We start from the raw sequence: 21,382 nt of genomic DNA, 5'->3' as shown, positions 1-21,382 counted from the left end.
GGACAAATAAACGGCGGCTGTTGTGGGCAGAAAGCAACTAGAAATCAGAATGCGTATTAAAGCCTCATGTTTGAGAAGCAGCCAACGGTGTTAGTGAGATTCAGGTCACCTTATCTTTCCATAATGTTTAGTCTCTGGTGTTTTCACCAAGTCTGGGCTGTCAAACCCCTACCCTAAAACCCACTAGGTAGAGTTATAAAAAGTCCTGGTCACATTAAACTGAATAAAATCTGCAGCCGACTGGAAGCAATTGCGGCTAATAACACTGAATAGTAGGTGTGTGTCCTGGAGGCAAGCAGCAAATAATTACTTGCCCTCCCTCTTGCCCATAAATCACGGGGCAGTATTTACATTGCCTGGAGAAAATGGAAACATCTGTCAAATAGACTTGGGGCCTAACGTGGGCACCGCTAGACCCTAACTGCTAAGCGCTGCTTAATGAAACCGCAGCGTTCCTGGCCACTGTAGCACTTGTGGCCTTCCCCGGTGAGCACTCTCTGTCTGCCCGAGTATTGCAGTGCTCTGCCAACAAGGTCGTCTTGTAACTCAGTGGGGAAGCCACCAGCTTGGATATTGGAGGTGTTGGGGGCTTTTTTTTTTCCTTTGGAAGAACGAAATAAACCTAGTAGAGTCTCTAATGCTGAACTAAGAAGCTGCAGGGCTGAAAATAAAAATCTGTCCCTCATAAAAAAATGCTGACCACTTGGGGAGATACCGGGCTTTTACTAGTGTGAAGGCGTCCAAATAAGATGGCCAAAATGGCCTAATTTGAAAGAAGATTGTAGAGGCAGTGCCTGGAGTTAAATCAACAGCGGCCCCCTTCCTCCAAGCTTAATGACAAAGCCATCAATACCAGGCCACTGGCTCCCTGCTGACCCTGCCAAGGAAGTGGGGGACGGACAAATCTTGGAGGTGACCCTGATTTAAAGCCACTGTGGGAGGACCACTCATTTGGAGCTGTGTAACACAGGGCTAAAGGTTACTGTGGCCCAGTTATCAAGCAAAGAGTGCTGGTCCCACCTTCAGCACTGTAATGGCATCTTAGACTGAGAACAGGAAACAGTAGTGAGCAGTCCGGCAACCCTCAACCTTGTGTCTGCATTAAAGCATTGCTAAAGATTGCTCCCAGGCAACAATGCTGGCCCATTTTCCACAGGCACTGGAAGAAAAGGAAACCCCATTTCTTCCTCAGACACTGATGAGTGCTCGTTCTTCTACCTCACGAACTGCTGCCATTTACAGTACTTCAGTCAAGAGAAGACAGTGTTCTGGGGCTACCGCTATCCCTGCTCCCCTTGAGAGCTGGAAGGAGTTGCATGCAATTGTGGAGAGGCAGTGACATATTCAAATTGGGGTTGGTAAGAAGGAACCCTTGCAGTGGCTAAGCGCTCCTCAGAGAAGCAGCCACCTAGGTAACACTCACCTGTTTCCTTGACACTGGTACAACGTCTCCACCTCACGGAATACTCGGCTTCGACTGTGTCCTGCTTGCTTCTCGATGATCTGTGGGAAGAATGAAACCTGTCAGATGTACTACCTGACCTCAACACAGATGCCCAGCCAGAGTCCCTGAGAGGAGGAGGCAAGGTTAGATGTAGAGCAGCGGGAATCCAGAGCTGGCCTCAGTGACATGGGGAAGCAGGACACCAGCCCTAGGGTTTCCATGTAGGTGTGTCTGTCTACACACAACATCAGGAGAGCTTATGCAGCTGCTACTCTTGGCTGCACATGGGATCCTAGAGCAACCAGTGAGATAAATCAATTTCTGCTGGCTTTTTTCCCCCCAAAGGGCAGTTATTTTTGACTTTCTTGAGATGGAAGAAGGGCAAGGATGAGGGAAGGCAAGGTGGAGAGGAAGCGAAGACTCTCTACTCAGATGCTACTCAGCCACTCCCACAGACAGAAGAAAAGACCTCTTCTGTTACCCTCACTCTCCGGCAGGCTCTGTGTAAGATATTCTGTCTTGGTTAACCCCGACATCACTATTAGAAAGATAAGGAAGTCATGTCTTCTGTCGTTCCCAGTCCTCTCCAGCCTATACGTGCTTCTTCAGCCCCACGAGGCTTCGCTTCCCCCATGCTGTGGGCAGCTCTTGCTACATCGCTACATCTCCACTTGGAGCAGCTTGGCAAGTGCTGGATTCAGGGACACCTGAGCCTAGTCAGCAGAGGTTTGCGTGGTGTCTGGTGGACTCTGCCGAGCCACCCACAGCCCCGGAGCACTGTAAACAGAGCCTGCAGGCAATCCTTGCATAGCAAGTTCTTCACAGCTTTGAAGGGAACATTCTGCCCCTTCCTTCGAGCTGCTTGGTACAACACGTCAAGAGATTCTAATATGCTGTAGCACAAACATGTGTATCCAACCGTAACTTGAAGGTTAGTCACACCTGCTAGGAAATCACTCCGGACCCATATTTTGAGCAATCAGCAAGGCACAGTGCTGGGGAACAGAAACTGTTGGACTCTGAGCTACTCAGCTGCAGTCATCAAACAGGGATGGTTGAAGTTAAGAGGTCAACTTTCCAGAAGGCAGGGTTCCAGCCACAGCTGACTTCTCTCTGAGGAGAGAACCAGTGGGTTCTGACCACCAGCCAGAGAGCAAAAAACACAGATGACTACTTTGGGTTTGAGTCAGTGTGGATCAGATTATTAGAACATTCCATCCCGGCTCTGCAGGTCACGGGGCGGATGCTCAGAGAGAAGCGGCAGTAAACCATGTCTTGGGGAGCAGTGCTGGGAGATCTAGCTTGTCTCTAGGTTGTCCAAAGCTTCCAGATTCAAAACATGGATCAGAGGGCCATGCATTCCTTCTGTGACTCATCCGTCTGTTTGTCCACCCAACCACCCTCCCATCCATCCATCCATCCATCCCCCCATCCATCATCCATCCATCTACCCATCCATCCATCCATTCACCCATCCATCCATCCATCCATCTATCCATCCATCCATCCATCCATCCATCTACCCACCCACCCATCCATCCACCCACCCATCCATCCACCCACCCACCCACCCATCCACCCACCCACCCACCCATCCATCCATCCATCCATCCATCCACCCACCGACCCATCCACCCACCCACCCATCCATCCATCCATCCACCCACCCACCCATCCATCCATCCATCCATCCATCCACCCACCCATCCATCCATCCATCCATCCATCCATCCATCCATCCATTCACCCACCTATGTTTCTTGAGACAGTCTCTCTGTAGCTCAGCCTGGCTTGGAGTTCACTCTGTAGACCAGGGTGCTCTGACACTCATAGAGGTTTGCTTGTCTTAGCCTCCCAAGTGCTGAGATTAAAGGTGAGTGACACCACGATGGGCTCCATCCAATTTAACATTTATGTATGTGTGTTTTAAAATCACTTTTAGGCATATTAAAATTTCTTTTTAATTTATAGTAATTTGTTTCCAAAAAGGGATGAAAGTAGGTCTTTTGTTCTGTGTGGAACAATATACCAGCCAGAAGGCTTGGTGGAGATGTTTTCTGTGGTTACAATCCACTGCTGGAATTGGGGTTGGCTGGAAGAGGTGTCTCTCTAGATCCAGTTCAGCAGGGCTTCCCTGACGGAGGCAGTGTGTTGACCTGATAGTTCCCGATGGCTGATCCGAAAAAAGCTTAACCCACGTGCCTCCCCTGGTTCAGAAAGACGTCCACAGAGCTCAGCGGTCCTCAACAGTGGGTCTCAGAGTCACTGCGGTCCCTTGGGAAAGACATGCCTCAGGCTCTCTCCGACACTGAGAAATGTGTCTCTCTGTGCTGTTAGCTCACTGGCTGACCACTGCAGTTTAAACCTGCCCATCCCCAGAGTTCTCAAACTGTCCTGAGGACCACACTCACCCGGGCCAGAACTGCTTCTTAATGTGGTCGAGCCAGATCAAGTGTATTTCTCACACTCTCCAGGGGACGCTGGTGCTGCTGGCTCAGGGACCCCACTTTGAAGACCACAACTCTGCCTCCATCCCTTTAGTAGCCACAGAATTCAAAACCGAGTCTCCAGAGTCACACAGCTACTGACGGGCAGCACTGAGGCTGAGCCACATCCCCTGCCCCAGAGCCGAGCGCTCAGCCACCTCAGGTGTAGTCCCTTGTGGGAGCCATATTGGATTTGGGCCTGGTTGCTTTGTCACTGTGTGGCACAAGAAGTTTACATTCACAGAATGTTGTCAGCCTGAACAAGACCCTTCTGGGTCTCCAACAAGGTTTGACCCCTGCTGAGCCCTGCCCTTACATGTGGAAGCCTTTTGTCCCCAACTGGGAACAGTCTGGCCAGGTACTTCTCACCAGAGTCAGAATTAGGCTGGCCTTCCTGGTTATTTCCCTAATTTATTCAGGCCACATAGTCGGTCCTTTGTTACCGAAGTCTCAGCCAGGGTTCCCCACTGTGCTTGACGGATACCTGCTAAGTGGTGTTCTTTGGATATATAGTTTGGTCAATAAAGAAACCAGAAGCTCTCTTCCTCTTCTGGCTTGACACGAATAACCTGTGTGTGTGTGTGCTTCTTTCATCCCACAGGCTTTCGCCCAATTCTCGGTACCCTGTCGGTGCTGGCACCGACAGTCCCTGCCATCCTGACACTGTTCACCGCTTGTACTTTGTGGTTTATAGAGGGCGTCCACCAGCTCATCTTCATTCCTGCCTTCATAGTCACAACACCAGATGCTGAGGGCAGGAGCTGTCACTGCCTTTAGATACAGGGACCAGAGCTTAAGGAGGCTCAGTGAGTTGCCCAAAGTCATATAAGTTTCTTAGAGCAGATTTCGGCACAGCGTCTACTTCTGAAGCCGATGATGCTTCCTGGAGTAACCAGAAACGGCCTACTCTGTGCCAGATGCTGATGTCAGTACATTACACATATTAATTATTTAATCCTCACAATCCTATGCAAGTTCTAGTATTTATACCCGTTTTACAGATGAGAAGACTGAAGGACAGAAGGGTTGAATAACTTGGTCAAGGTTACAAAGCAGATAAGTAGAAAAGCTCAGGTTTGAGCCCAGAGCATGCAGCTTTGCTCCCTGCTCCAACCTTTCTTTCTGAGCCACCGTGTTGCATAATACATTATTTGATTTGGGACAAACTAGGAATGACGGTTTGCACAGTAGAGGTGGGGTCCAGTGGGATACTCACTTTGACTGCATACTCTTTGCCACTCTGCAGGCTCACGGCACCCTGGACTTTGGCATAGGCTCCTTCTCCCAGCAATTCCGAGGTCAGCTGGTACACGTCTAGCGAGGAAAGAGGTGAGAAGAATCAGGATGGGGAGGGTACTGTCACTTAGCTTCGAAGGCCTGCTCCCTCAGGCAGAAGAGACCATGGTGACTCTGCAGCCTCCGTGACAGGGACATCCTAGCTTTCCCAGACAGCACCTGACTCACAACAAGACTCCACCAACACCTGCTCCTCACTTTAGAGATGCGGTCAGAGCTGGGGTTTCACACATTCACTTCTATCCTTCAGCACCTACATTCTGGGCATCTCCTGTGCCAGGTACCACCATAGGGACACAAGGAGGAACAAAATCTAGTCCCTCCCCTCTAGGGGTTGAGTCCAGTAGGAAAGACACAGCAGCCCAGAGTGAGTACCAGTGAGAGTTAGCACAGCGTGCACATGCGCGCGCGCGCGCGCGCGCGCACGCACACACACACACACACACACACACACACACACACACACACACACACAGAGCAGGCCAGGGTAACCCAGGCCCTGGTGAGTATCACAACGGGTCAGCACAGTAAGGGCAAGGAGTAGGGAGAGGAGCAACCAGGGAGGGAATAGAAAAACCCACTAGGCAATCCAGGGATCTTCAGAGAAGAATGAACCGCATTCATTCATTCCTCATTTGCTGAGCACCCATTTGCCAGGCATGGGGGATATGAAAGGGATAATTCACAACTATTTTATATACACAAATGTGGAGGTTAGTGGAGGAGTCTCACAAGTTTCTGAAAGTCACTCGCAGGAAATTAGAGACCGAGCAGGATACAAACAATGGCTTGCCCGCAGGTCAAAGTGGTCGCTGCAGAGTGGTAACAGACCCAGGCTGGAAGAGTGCTCAGAGACCTGCCCAAGCTCTCAACAACAGAGCTCTCGGAGCCTTTCCAAAGGAAGCTGTGGCTCTACCACAACCCTTGCTGAGCTGACCACGTCCTCCTTTGCACCCTCCTCAGTCTTTCTCTTGAGGCAATCTAGGCTTTCAACCAACTGCCTGAGCTGAAGGCTTAATCAACGTCAAGAGATTTCATCACTCTTAGTCACAAGGTATCTGTGCTTGCATCAGCTGCCTCTGACAGGAAACTCTGTGTTCCACAAAAGACATGCTGATTTTGTGAACGCCTCTAAAACCCCAGTGACTTTTGTCTCCTCCAATGGCCAACACACACACACACACACACAAACACACACACACACACTACACACAACACACACACACTACACCACATACACACATATACCACACATATACACAACACACACACTACATACATACACCACACACGCTACACATACTACACATACACCACATACCACACACACTACACCACATACATACCACACCACACATACTACATATATACCACACACACTACATATACCCCACAAACACATACAAACACACCACACACACCACAGACACACATACCACAGACATACACCACACACACACATACACACACACCATACACACTACACATACACCACACATTACAACACACCACAAAACACACACACACATTATATACACATACCATACATACTACACACACATCACACATACACCCACCCACATAACACACACGCACACACACACACACACACACACACACACACAGTTTGAGTTAAGCATAAACAATGATTAAAGAGATGGCTCAGAATTAAGAGCACTGGCTGTTCTTCCAGAAGAACTGAGTTCAGTTTCCGGCACCCATGGGAGATGGATCACAACCGCCTGTAACTCCAGCTCCCTACATGGCATTCACTCACACAGACCACACGAACACACACATACACATAAGTGGAAAATATTTAAAAAGTCTTTCTTTTAGGAAGAGCAAAGAAGCCAGATGCAGTGATGCATGCTTTTAATTGCAGCGCTCAGGAGGCAGAGGCAGGTGGATCTCCATGAATTCCAGGCCAGCCTGGTCTACAGAGTGAGTTCTAGGACAGCCAGGGCTATACAGGGAGATCCTGTCTCAAACAAAACAAAACAACAAGAACCAAAACCAAACCATAAACCTCTATACTAAGTTCTCTCTGGTTCCCTTACAGTCTGGGCTTGCAGCTTTCTGTGTGAACAGATGGCACCCTGCTGGTTACTACTTGGAGGTGGTTTAAATGGCATGCTTCTCTCCCAGCCACACTTCAGTACTGGCCCTTACACCCACCAGGATGCTAGGTGTTGGACAACGTATTCCTGACTCAGGGCTTGTCATCAGAATAGTGTACAAAATTTGCTGGAATGTGTGTGAGGCTAGCCCACGGGGGAGAGCTGCTGCCTACAGGGAAAGCTGCTTCACATCTCACAGTGACATAACCACGTAAAGGGGATTTGCCATTCCTAGAATGCCTGCTGATCCTTTGACCACTTTGTAGAAACACTCAGTGATTCATATCTTCTCATCAAATGCCCAGAGATAACCCTGGCAGCCCCTAGCCTAGTGACTTGCCCCTGGTTATCCAAAATGTCTGATGATGCAACCTTATGCCCCCTGGCTGCATTGCATTCTCAAGGGGGGTAAGGTCAAGCACACACAGCACATACGCTGCAGCCTCTGCAAGATTCCAGCCTTCCAGGAATCGCAGGAAGAAGGCCCACGTCTGAAGAGGAGCTAGCACAAGCAAGTGAGGCCACTCATGCTCAGACCATTCCAAGGAGCTCAGTGCTCACCTGAGAGGTTCACCCATCCTTTCCCCATCTTTCGCTTCTCACTCACTCCTGTCTTTTTAATCACATGGATGACCTGGCTCCAAGGGAAGTGTCTTGGACGTCAGAGATGCCTCTCCCCTCCTACAGCACTGGCACAGACTCATTAGAATGTGGGACCAACCTTCAAACTTCCCTGGCAGAGAGTCGGTGGCCCGGGTCTTACGCTTCTTCTTTCTCCTCTTGTCACTATCCACGATGGGAAGGGGCTCACTGCTGCCCATCTCTGGGAGACAAGAGGGGACATAAGGGAAATTGTGCTATACCAATCAAGCAGTAAGTTTACCCAGAAGGACAAAAGAGAGAGACCCAGGAGTTTTATACTGATGGTTTTTAAATATCTGTGAGGGATATTGATTTGTTTTGACCCAGGAGGCAAAACTAAAGGCAAAACCATTATAGGAGATCATTAACTGTGGGAAGGGACTCAGACAGGCAGCCAGATTAGGAGAGGCAACCAGAAGCCTGCATTTGCCAAGCTCATTAGCACATGGATTTAAGTCTGCCACCAGCCGAACCAGAGTCCCTAAACAGAACAAGCAGGGCCCACCTGTGATCATCAGAAAGACGGTCCCTGGGGCTGCGAACTGGGTAAGGAGGGAGCAGGAATAGAACCTGGAAATCAGAAAGCTGAGCAATATTTCCATGACCTGCACTGGGGGCTGTGGAAGGCCCCAATCCCCTCACTCCATCTTCTCCCTTCCCTGGTCCTTCTCTGAAGGGGTGCAGGGAGGCCAGCCACTGACAAGTTTACGAGGCTGGATGAGGCCACGGACTGTAAAGATATCATTATCTCTCCCTGGCAGGCACCCGACGCCCATGCTGGCAGACACAGACACAGGACATTGTGGGCAGGAAGGGTCAGGACAGAAGGAAGCAGCAGGAGGCTGAGATGGGGAAGAAAAGAGGGGGAACAATGAGAGCCCATCTCAGGTTTGTTTCTAGGCCACTCTAGTAGGGGCCTTCCCCTGGTAAAGATAAATTACTTAGAGAACATGTCATGCCCTGGATCCAGAGTGGAGCCTTAATACTCTTTGCCTGCAGTTAGAAATAATAAGATTTCTCTGAAGTCTCTGGGTCTAAATCCCCACCAGGGTGATTAAGCCTCTATATCCTTCTGACGGGTGGAGGATGTGAGAGCCTTCCACCCCAAACTTCAATAAACATAGGCTCTGAGGCTTGGTTTGTCCTGAGAAATTTTAAAATGGAATCAGGTTCTTCGCTCACGGAGGAGAAGGCCCACTCCCTTCTCCAAGGGTCCGGCAGAAGGTTGCTTAGTGCCACTGCCCACATGCATGCTGCCCACAGAGGCAGGCTCTTGGCGGTTGTTAGCAGGAAGCATGCAGAATGGCACTTTCAACACCACAATCCAGAAAGCACAGCTAAGCAGCCAAGCGTCTGACAGCCCCACTTAGATGCATCCCTCCGTCCATGGTAGTGATCTGATCACAGCAGGTTTTCAATTACACCCCAGAACAGAGCAGAAAAAAAAATACACGGATACAAAGAATCCACAGAGCATCTGAAAATATCGCTCCCACCAACAGCTTCAAGCTCAAGTTCTACCCGGGGATGACACAGCCCTACAACTCTCAAAGGATTAAATCCTGCTACTGAGGTACCCACACCCGTGAGGTAAATCACAAGGAGAAATGCCCTCCAGATGCATTACGGGGCACTGGGAGAAATTCTTCCGAAACAAAGTGCAAGGCCATTTGTCTTTGAAGGACTGGGGGAGGGGACAGGACGGGGTTGGGATATGACTGGACTGTCTTCCCCGTGGCATGCAGTCTAGTGTCAGCCCTTGTCCCAACTATTCCTCACCAGTGCTGCAAACCCAGAGTGGAGCGAACAGATGTGGTTTCTGCTCCTTCACCCTCCCCTGGCCACACTCCAATTAGGAGCCTGTGGACAAACCAAACAGCCAACAGGCAGGCAGTGTGGAGAACAGCAGGAGAGCTGGCAGCATTGCGACTCACAGGGGCCTCTCAGACGTACTTACAGCTCTAGACAGAAAACCCTGTTAGCGGCAGTTTATACGTGCTCTTTACCACAGCAGGGCTGTGGAGCCTCCCGTGCAAGCAGCATAACCCTGGGCAGAGCCACATACTCAATATTATATTTTATGGCTTCCCACACAAAGACAGAGTACCTGGTCTATTCTGCATGGATCTCAATGGAAGGAGGTGCGCCAGAAGGGACAAATGGGTAAGGTTTTCCTTGCAAACAGAACTTGTTGAGGGAGAGTTGTTTTTGAAACTAGAAAGGAAAAATGTAGGGAAATGGTGAAACGATAGAAGCATTAACTTCCCCATGTTCATAGCAAGAGGTATGGGGTGGAAGAGGTTGCTGGGATGAGGCAGACCATACTCTAGTTCTACCGCAGAGACCTTAATTCACTGTGTCCCAGCCACTGGACAAATGCATCCTCAGGGAAGCCCCACCATCGTCTTGCACCTCCGCCTGCTGGATTCCCTGGTGTAGGAATTCTTTCTGGCCATCAAAGCCAGCTCAAAAGTCCTTACCCCATGCAGTTCTCCAGTAACTCCAGATGAGCCATGGTCATGCAGTCATTCACTCTGGAAGTCAGTTAGGCATGAGGCAGATGGGGTATTACTGTGTAGAACTAGGGGTTGCTACCAAGTGTCTGAGAGAAGTTCCACTAAGACACTAGGATTGCCTTTGGCCTTGATCGTTCCCTGTGTTCCTACACTGTCCCTGCGTATCCATCTCCACTATAAGTCACAGTGCAGCATAGATGAGTATCACCCCTCGCAAACTGCGCTGAGATGGAAATAGTGTATGGTACATAGGGTGCACCATACCCAGCCCCTTAAACGCTCAGTGCACACTCTAAAAGACACGTAGGTGTGCGCGTATCTTGCAGGTGATGTGGGGAAAGGCTGCTCTGGGCTGTGAACTCCACCAACTCTCTCACACTCCCTCTCCAGAAAGGTCTGAGACACACAAGGTCCTTAGCTTGTTTTCTGGAAGCCCGGTCCTCTTTTAGACTAGGTAACAAGGAAAGGAAGAGTGCAGCTGCTTTCACTTTCCAGACACATGGCAGTAGCCGGAGTCTTCTCTCTCCCTTCAGCGGGGCCTGGGGAGCACGTCTGTGTATTCTGCTAGAGGTGCACATGGGACGAGGGGCGCACTGGACAGGGAAGGCACATGGGCCTGGGTCAGAGGACAAAGGAGATGTTTGGTGCCAGTTTTATCAGACAGCCTTTATCAGTCAAGCAACTCTGCCTCTTATAATCCTTAGCTCCTACATCTTCAGAGTAGAGTTAAAAACACATTAACCTGTCTACTTGCCAGGTTGCTGCAAGATCCCAACAACACAGTTAATACAAATGTGCTTCCAACACTGCATTATGTGTGCATAGGCATGTATATTCACAAATGAACATACAACAGAGTGGGCGGCCCAGGACACAATACATGAACCTGTTAACATTACAGTTCAAAGTGTGCCAATGGACCATCTAGTGACATGCTGGGTAGTTTATATGTTCTTTTAGTCCGTACCAGTTTTAATTTGTAGACATGGTCTATGTGATAGGATGTTTTTTTTATTTTTTTCTTCATTCTTTTATTTATTTTTTTTTTTTTTCGGAGCTGGGGACCGAACCCAGGGCCTTGCACTTGCTAGGCAAGCGCTCTACCACTGAGCTAAATCCCCAACCCTTTTTTCTTCATTCTTTTCAGGATTTTCAAAGTTATGTGTGACTGAAATTTATCATTTTATCCTATTATTGTCTGAATCAAATTTTACTTACACAGAATAAATGGGCTAGGGGATGTGAATGGAGCTCAGGGTTCAGTGGTGTGTGTGTGTGTGTGTGTGTGTGTGTGTGTGTGTGTGTGTGTGTATGTATGTGTGTGTTGTGAGTGTACAAGGAGTTCAGTGCCAAAGCTCCCCATGCTCAAGGCCTTGGTTTTGATTTTCAACACTGGGGAAGGAAAAAGGAACCTTTTATCAAATATACTTTGCAATTTAGAGGTTGATAACAGTTTTCAAATTATGTTTAGATTTTTTTTGTATAAAAATTCAACATTTAGCTGGATATGGAGGCAAAGGCCTTAATCCCAGCACTCAGAAGGCAGAGGCAGAGGCAGAGGCAGGCAGATCTCTGTGAGTTCAAGGTCAGTCTGGTTTACAAATCAAGAGTCAAGGCCAGGCAATACAATGAGACCCTGCCTAAAAAATGCTGGAGAGTAATTGAAGAAGATAGTCAGTGTCAACCTTCTGCCTCTACTCTCTGTGCACAAATGCATATCTGCACTTACATGTGTATACCACACATAGGTATACACCCACGCAGACAGACTGCACTGGAAGTACAGCAGGTGTCAAGGATACATGTGTAAGGCTCAACCTGTAAGGCTCAACCTGTAAGGCTCAACCTGTAAGGCTCAACCTGTAAGGCTCAACCTGTAAGGCTCAACCTGGTAGCCACACTCATGCAGCAGTTGGGAGAGCCCAAGGAATCCTGCAGGGGGGCACAACCCACAATAGTAAGAGGTACCAGACACTGCTCTCCCCAGCAGAGAACACCAAGGTCTACTTTTCTAAATAACTACCATTTTCAGTAGAGCCTGACGAGTCCACCCACTGTCCCTCAGATGTGCGTCTATTCCTTGGTTCGTCTTCCGTATTCCGCATACAGACCACCAGCCATCACATCTCACATACGATGCTGGAAGGTCACCTGGTTAGCTCAGCTCTGCAAACAGCTCTCATCCTCCCCACTCCACCCCTGCGGCTCGTCTGATCCTAGTCTGTCCGTGTACTTCTTTCATCTTCAAGGGCTGTTTAGAAACGGGAGAATGGTGGGGAGCAGGCCAAAGGGCGTAATCACAGACAAACTCAGCTGCATCCTCAGGGTCAGCTGAGGAGAACAGACAATGGGAGGAAACCGAGGGGCTGGGAGTAGCTTAGTATGAATGCTGGTCACCATGTGCAGGACCCGGGTCCCATCTGCATCACCAACCACAACAAAACCATAAACAAAAGGGAAATGAGAGAACTGCAGGAAGCTTGACACACACTTGAGGAGGGGGTTGAGTAAGCCAGGTGAGACAAGGGAAGAGGGAACTGGAGAGACTGGGGTCATCCGTGCCTCTGTAGCAGCAGAAGCTATGGTGCACACTACTGTACCCACAGTGCACACTCTCGTGAGGTTTGCTTTGCCAGGCAATGTCTGAAGCCCTTCACAGGTATCACCCTCTACGGACTCACTGCTGCAATCTTCACATTTAACAGCTGAAGAAACTGATACATACGGGCAAAAGCAACACGCCCACCATAACCTAGGGACTGAGTGAATGAAGCCTGAGTCTGGCTCAAGAATGTAAGCTTCCCATCTATCATGGCACTGTTCCCGAACACTAATGCCCCTCAGTTTCCTCCCATTGTCGCAAGGCAAAGGTGGCAGCTGATGACAGCCAGGCACCAGTGCTACTGTTTATAAATCCTGGTACAGGACTTCTTTTCTGATGTACTGTGCTGGCTGCTTTTATGTTAACTTGACACAAACTAGAGTCACCTGAATGACAGGAGGGAACCTCAGTTGAGAAAATGCCTCCGTAAGATTTGGCTATAGGGCATTTTCTTAATTTGTGTTTAATAGGGGAGGGACCGGCCCACTGTGGGTGGGGCCATTCCTGGGCTAGTGGTCCTGGGTTCTATAAAGAAGCAGGTGAACCAGCTATGGGGAGCAAGCTAGTAAGCAGCACTCCTCCATGGCCTCTGCGCCCACCCCTGCCTCAAGGTGTCTGGGTGCCTCCCCAACCTGCTGTCGATCGTGGTGCTTTATCCCAGCAGCAGAAACTCTGAGATGTGTATTATGAGACTCAGTTCACTATTTATACAGGCGTTCTTGCCTGTGTTCCAATGTCCAAAAGGCTGAGCGGCTCTCTTACACATTATATAACCACAAAGGCCCAACAGCCACATCCTTACCACTACGTGAATTAACTTTAACCTTCCAGGCATCTCTTGTTGCCCTGAGATACCTTAGCATTTTGTGTGTTGTCATTTTATAGACGCTGACGACAAGCCCGTGTCTAAGCACATTATTCACGTCGGTCCAGAATGAAGTGTCAGTCCTCCCGTCTGACCTGGGAGTTGGCAGACGTGGTTTCTGGTAATATCACCAGGTGTAAAGGGAAAAAGAAAAGGCATGTTTGAGCAGAAGCTGGTCAAATTAACAGACAATAAATGTTAGGAGCATGTGTGATATGAGCTCCATCAGAGGACTGTCTGTGAGATTCCACAGAGCCGGAGGGTTTTTTCCCTCCAGACCTTCGTGTGTAGAAGGGCTGGGCCAGGTGGTTCAAATTGGCAGCAGTGAAAGTGGCATGGGATGAGAACTTTGCAGGCCTTCAGGAGGGCCGTGATACTCAGACACCAGAGGCAAACCCTCAGACTCATCTCCTCCCTCTGCTCCCATCCTGGGATCACAAGGAGCCTTTACGGCCACATTGCAATACCTGGTGGAAGGAATAACATCAGAAGGATAGAGAAGCAGGGACAGGAAGTGTGTGTTTACAGAATACTAAATGAAGCAGTAGTAAGGGCGGGGCTTGGGTAGGGAGCGCGCGGAGAAAAGCAGGCTAAGTGAGCCATCTGAGCTCATTAACAGCTCACAAGGCCTCCAACACTGCTCCCAGTCTTCTTTCCACCCTTAATAACCACAATCGCTCCTCTGTGGAGGAACGACAACAGCTGCTTTTTACTCGGCCTACAATCCAAACGGTCCTATTAACTACATTCCTTGGTGCATCATCATTAAGCTGCACAGAAGTGCCCTGCAAGTGCATCTTCTATCTGCCATACAGAATATTAGAAGATGGTCCTCAGGTGAGATTCCGGAAAATTAACACCTCTGCTGCGTAATCAGTTACGTAGGTGGCAGTGAGGAACAGCATGAGGGTGACCACAGCTCTGTGCGAGTGCCTTAACCTCCCACTGTCACCGCTAGCAACAAATAACACTCGAGCACTACTTTGAAACCCTTCGGTCTTGCAGATCCCCAGGAAAGGTTTCCGTGTGGCACACTTGTGAACCTCTGTGCTGGGCAATGAGAAGGGAGCCAGGAACACTGTGGCCTTCAAGCCAGTCGTGATATTCAGGGCAATCAGCAGCCACTCAGAGGCAGGCTAGCCAGGCAGCTTGGCAGGCCAGAGAGAGTACTGAAGGCTTACACCAGGGGCAGGGGTGGCAGGGACAGGAAGGAAGGGCATGTTATAGAATGAGGGAGGAAACCACAGAGGCTGAAACTGTCTTTCCAAACAACTGGAGACAGAGGAGGGGTATCTGCTTCTTCTCCAACACGGGTCCAGCCACAGGGTGGGGCCTCAATGTAGGTACATGAAGATTTGCCTTCTAGCCAAAGGCAGCTGTAAGAACAGCAGTGCCAACAGAGGAGGGGAGAACTTGGGGTGGGAGCCCGGGAGGTGGGGAGCAGGGAAGACGGCAGTGCCAGCAGAAGGCTTCAGGTGACAACAGGTACACCCAGCAGCTGGTACTGTGAAAAAGCACGGGTCAGGCTAATGCAGCCTTACTCAACCCTCGTGTGCCCCCAAATCCATCACTGAGGCTTGACTGATAACCTGTCTGGCACGATGAGGCCTCCAGCCAGAGCAAAGGACAGAACATGCCACAGCCTCAGTCTATGAGCCATGCCTGGGATAGAAATACAGACAGAATTTCCAAAGTTTCCTAGGGAAGAACGAGACTCAACAGGCACAAGAATTTTCACTTGGATGCCTCTGGACTTAGTTTCATCTTGTTATGGTGTGGCAGCTTTATCTTACGTGTTTTACTTACTGCTCTATTTTCCTTCTGTCCCTCTGCCATTTTGTTCCAGAAGTAACTGCTGCAGGGAGTTACTGGGACCTGAGAAGGCTAAGCCATCAACTGCTTAGGTGACCTTGAACTCACGCCTTTCTCTGGAAATGTGGGAAACGTTCAAGTCAAAGTAATGTAAAAAAGTAAGTGGGGGCTGGTATGATGGCTCCTCGGATAAAGGAGCCTTTCTCGGAGCCTGAAGACTTGAGTCTGACCCCTGAGGTCCACACAGCAGAAGCAGAGAACCGACGCTTGAAAGTTGTCCTGTGACTGCCACATACAACATGGCACCCTCATCCCCAACGAACACAAAATGAATAAAGATGAGGCTTTAAAGAAAAGGGAGGGGTGAACTATACATCCAGTCTTACCCGCAAGGTTCTTCAACTCAGCAGTGACACTTGTGAACGTGAAATCTCAGAGGAATCCCAAGGTTGGTGTCTTCCAGCCGCAGGGAGTTATCACTGGCCTCTGTCCAGTCAGTGCCCTTCAGTCTGCCGCCTGCTTCTGCTTCATCTCCTCCAGCATGGAAATCTTCAAGAAGTGGAAGGAGAGAGAGTATGAGATGGCTGGCTTCTCCAAGAGGACCAGAGGAGACGCTGATCAACCCAGCTCTGCCAGGGACACTTGGAAGCAGGCGTACACACAGGAGTCACAGATGTTCGCGGGCTTTAAAAGCTGACCGATGGGTATCTGAAAATCCTGATGATAAGCACTAGAAAGTTTATCAAGGGTCCGAATAGAAAAAATATCAGATTCATTCCCACTGTAGATTCTAGGCAGTAAAAGATGTATCGTGCCATGAAGACAGAGATGGACCCTTCTCTTGGCTCTGAGAGTCTCACACAGACGCTTCCCAGCTGCTTGCTTGGGAGAGGTGCTTAAGAGCTTGCTCCTGGTGGCCAGGCCCAAGTCTCGCAGGCAAGAGGTGACAGTGCCAGCAAGGTAAAGCAGACCCTGAGAGTAGCAGGTGGTAAGAATGGAGTCAGTTTTGTGCCAAAAACAATCATTGCTCGTTCCCAAAGTGCTGACTTCATTTTCTGTAGGAACGGTGGTGCTGTTTTACCTCCCCTCCCCCCGGCTTGAGTTATCATGTGTCAAAGTTGCTCAACTTTTGCTCTGAGAAACACACTCGCACTTCCTCTTTTCTCCAGGGAAAAGCACTGAAAATGTGCTTAAGTGTGAATTCTGAGCTTCCGTGCCAAAGTCTCTAAGTTTCTAACTGGAAACTGGATGCATTTCAACATTACCTCAAATCACATTTTCCAAGCTGGAGTTGTCCCCTGCCCCTACCATGGCTTCCTTCCTCCTGATTTCTCTTCTTCTCTATCCGATTACATCATCCTGCAGTCATCTAGTCAGAACCATTAAGTCATCTCTCCCCCCTCTATGTAGGTTCCAAATGCTCATGTTGCCAGCCCCTTCTCTCAGCCTTGTCTATAGCTCCTTGCAAAGGAAATCTCAGACTGGAGAGATGGCTCAGTGGTAAGCAGTGCGTGTTGCTCATGTGGAGGACATGAGTTCAAGTCCCAGTACCCACGAGGTAGCTGACAACCATCTGTAACTCCAGTTCCGGAGAGTCTGACAAAGGAATTCCAATTTATCTTTCAAGGCCCACAGCAGACTCCCCAGAGGATACCTCCAACTCTAGGAACGGTGTGCCCTCTTCTTTTCCTACTCACTGCAGGACCTCACCTAGCTTCCACCATCCCATTACAACACAAAACCCACACCGTGATTTTCCTGCCAGCTTATGAACTCCTTAAAGACAGGATGCAGACATTTCCATTCAGAGATTTTAGCATTTAATGCAGCATCTGGCACAGAAGGGCTCCAGTGAGTGTGAATGAATCACTTCATTCACAAAGTATCCTGCTGTCCATTGCTTGCTCGAGACTTCAGCACACTGGACAGCCCTACTCTGCCCTTTAGTCCCAAGGGGCTCTCCCAGGCTCAGCCAAACCATTTCTAGAGGCCAAGGAAGTTTGGCTCATACGTTTTCCTAGTCCCACTACTGCCCTCCCAGGGTCAGCCTTGAACATCTGTGAACTTTAACTTGCTGCCTTTTGTGTTACTAGAGGCTAGTAATTATTTTCCTGTAAAAGGCTGGATAGTAAATACTTCACACTTTGTGCCGCATGGTCGTTGCTCCATCTGCTCTGTTTTTAGAGAAAAGTACAGCCATAGATTATATGCAAACGAATGATGATGACACATCAACCACACCGTAGTCACGGACACCACAGTTTGAAATCACATCCTTTTTGTGTCTCATGAAATGTTCATCTCCTTTTGATTCTCCGTCTCCAAACACTTAAAACTGCAAGAAAGCACTCTTAGCTTGCGGTACCTACAAAAACAGTTGGTGAAACATAATTTGCCAACAACTAGTCTACTGTAAAAGACAAACAAAAGCAAGATTCAGAATTCCATGACAGACTTTATTCCCAGCCGTTTGGAGTCACTCTAGAGCTGTGGATGTAGAAAGCAGAAGGGCTTTCAAACACTAGGTTCTAGGTTCGGCTTGGGCCCTGACATCCACTAGCAGCACGGGGTGTACTCCTTAACCCCTCTTCACTGACACAATCTACAAAACAGAGACAATAACATATGCTGTGAGATAGCAGAATGCATGTCAAAATGTGACACCAATGCCTAGAACTTAAGAGGCCCCCATATCTCCCATTATTATACTTTGTGACACAGCTTCCCCATGTCAACTATAGCTCTGGAAAGCAACCTAGACAGACACTCTGGAAACTACCTCGAAAGAGAACATGGTGTCTGCAAAGGACAAAAGCAGAGAGGGGGTCGGCTGTTTTAGTTATATCCAGTTAGCCTGACTGTACTGCCGTTACTCCTAATTCCTTTGGGCCACTTTCCCTGTTTATCAATAACTTTGAGACTCAGAACACCAAGGGGTCCATCACTTGACTTCCAAGATAAAGAACATCTGGGGGACACAGAAAAGGCAAAGGTTTATGGCATTTCTAGCCTTGATCCTAAAAGCCAGAGCCTGTGCTGTCTTTGCTAGATGTCTAACAGGTGTCATTGCCTCTGCTGGGGCAACTCACCCTCCTACAGTATGCTTACCCTCTCTTCCAGGAGTGTTTACCTGTAGTCCAGTCAAAGGTTACATCTACCCGACTGCCCTGATTTCCAGCTTCCCATGTGTGTTAATTTCTTACCCAGATTACCTGTGATGCTTCCTCAGTCTCCCCTTAGGCTGAGCTGGGGTAGAGTGGACTAACCTGAGTCAGCTCTGGGTTCCTCCACCTAGCACAGAGCTATTGCTTAATGAGTCGATGAGACTTCTGAAGCATCCTCCCCTTAAACTTTTTTAGCCTGATTAGCAGACTGAGCAGAGTCTGGGTCACTGCCAGGAAGAGGGAAAACCTTAGAGAGAGAAAAGCAGCATAACCAATGGGATCTGAGCGATGGAAAATAGGTTTTGGGGATGAGGTGAAAGCAGCCAGGCAGTGTATCCTGGAGAAGCGAAGATGAGGCCTAACTGGATTCTGGCTTTAAGTACAGAAAAGGTTCTCATGAGAAAATCTTGATCTCATCCACACTTAATAATCAAAGGGAACTTCTCCATATTCATGGGCAGCAGAACAATAAGAACTCGCTTAAGTTAAGGCCAGGAGGTTTTAAGCTGGGAGGAGCTAAATTAGACACCACTTTCTAGAGACACCATACTGTTGCTCTTTTTGGCAAGTGGACTGGAGGGGCCTTGCTTGTAACTTTTGCTGAAGGCTGTGGAAAAGGAAATGAACACCTGCTCCGGTCCTGTTTACTGTGGAGACAGGTGTGGAAAACCCGAGTCAGGTGAGATTCTCTATCAAGCCATTGGCGTTTTAATTGACTGTTTCCCACCCAGTACTTCTGGGTGTCATGCTTTGTGGTCCTATGATGGAATCACCGAGCATTTCTGAGCTTCTTGATGGGACAATGAAAAGAGAGAACAGCAATGGCAGAGTAAGACGGGGAGAGAATGGTGTGTGTGTGTGTGTGTGTGTGTGTGTGTGTGATATGTACAAATTATACATATATGTATATGTTATATATAATTATATATGTACATATATTATATATAATATGTATGTACACACACACACACACACACACACACACACACACACACCCCACTTCCTATGAAACCAGCACCAAACTGGCTACTAATGTAATGACTGATATTGTTACTGATACTGCTTTTGTTCGCTAAGCTAAGCATCTACCACCTGCTGGCCACTGAACTGCTTAATGTCATTTTAGTTCTCAGAGCAGCCCTATGAGCTAGGGAATATCTGTACCCCATTTTCCAGATGAAGAAACCTGAAACTAGGCAAAGTTAGCCAGTGACAGGGGCAGCACTCGAACCCAGACAGTCCAACTTACAAGTCTGTGCACTACCTATTGCTTCCCCGCAGGAGGGAGGGTCTGGGGTTTAAACCCTTCCTTCTGACCCCAGGTTCATCCTCTCTGCTGTATCTTTAGGTAGGGAGAGCAAAGCAACATATGGCGTCGGCAGGAAAAGCTCTCAAGCGAGTCCTGTCCTGGGGAAGGAGGCCAAGAAACACAATGGGGTGAGTAATGCCTGGACTGAAGGCCAGACTCCTGACTCCAGCTCTGTCCATCACAGGTTCTTGTTGAATCTGATGGTGAAAAAATAACGAACCATTACGACGCTGTCAATCGTATCTCAGGACCTGTACCTGAAACCCAAGGGTGCCCACAGCCCCTGTAACCTCTTTCTGAGATCGTAGGAGCGGGGGACAGAGACGCGCTGACGGACAACATGGTGACAGCAGTTCACGTAACCTGCACAAGCAGACTTAGACCTGCTTCACAGTTGAAGCCTCCTCATTCATGTCCCTACTCTGGAAGCTTTGTTCCCGTCAGTCTCTGTCCACAGCCACAGTCAACAGAAGCCTTATGGCATCCAGAGCAGTGCGACATAATGGAAAGACTATGAGTCTCTGAACTCGACTCTCCTGTGTGAACCATGCTGTCACTTACTAGCTACCCAGCCTTAGCAAGGCTACTGTAATCTCTCCGAGGTCTGGTTTCCTAGTCTTTAAATTGGGGATAAATATCCCTCTATTACAGAGGTTGTGAGGATTAAGTAAATTATAGCGTGTAAACTGTGTGGCTCACTGCAGGCCACAAAGCAGACACGTGACGAATGTTAGCCCTCTTCTCTCCTCACAGTCCACATCTCCTCCCCAGTGTGCCTGTGCTCACCAGTGTGTATGTTCCCTTCCATGCATTTCTGCCTCCAGACATGGCTCCGGCTGCCCTTTCTCCCAGGGAAGAACCCCCTCCATATTCCAGCCAACGTCTCCACCTTCAGGAATCTAGTCATGCAGGAATTGATTTCTCCTCCTCCCTAACTCCCACTTGGTTTCATTTACCCAAGTCAATCTGACTTCAGTTATTTATGTACTGATCCATCTTCCTAACTATACACGAGGGAGAAGGCTTTGAGGAGACAATTACTTACAGGAGAGCAAAAAACATGTTGTTATCATTGGTGTGTACTTTTCAACACTAGAGGCTCTTTCACAGCAAGAGCTTCCTGTGT

The 21,382-nt window shown here is 48.8% G+C and overlaps 1 protein-coding gene across 37 annotated transcripts in view; it reads right to left on the bottom strand.

The window, feature by feature from the left end:
* Mknk1 (MAPK interacting serine/threonine kinase 1) overlaps nt 1–21,382 on the bottom strand; it is a 39,482-nt gene that overhangs the window by 14,697 nt on the left and 3,403 nt on the right. For 12 of the 37 annotated variants that reach the window (NM_001438127.1, XM_087550550.1, XM_087550556.1 and 9 more), the window contains 4 exon segments: nt 1,424–1,503; nt 5,147–5,244; nt 8,068–8,169; nt 16,170–16,332. In NM_001438127.1, coding sequence (NP_001425056.1) covers nt 1,424–1,503; nt 5,147–5,244; nt 8,068–8,167 — 278 coding nt within the window. In that variant the 5' untranslated portion in view covers nt 8,168–8,169; nt 16,170–16,332. 37 annotated transcript variants of the gene reach the window in all.

Source organism: Rattus norvegicus, chromosome 5, assembly GCF_021556685.1.
Source record: "Rattus norvegicus strain SHRSP/BbbUtx chromosome 5, alternate assembly SHRSP_T2T, whole genome shotgun sequence".
Lineage (NCBI taxonomy): Eukaryota > Metazoa > Chordata > Mammalia > Rodentia > Muridae > Rattus > Rattus norvegicus.
This window is presented reverse-complemented; position numbering and strand designations above follow the sequence as displayed.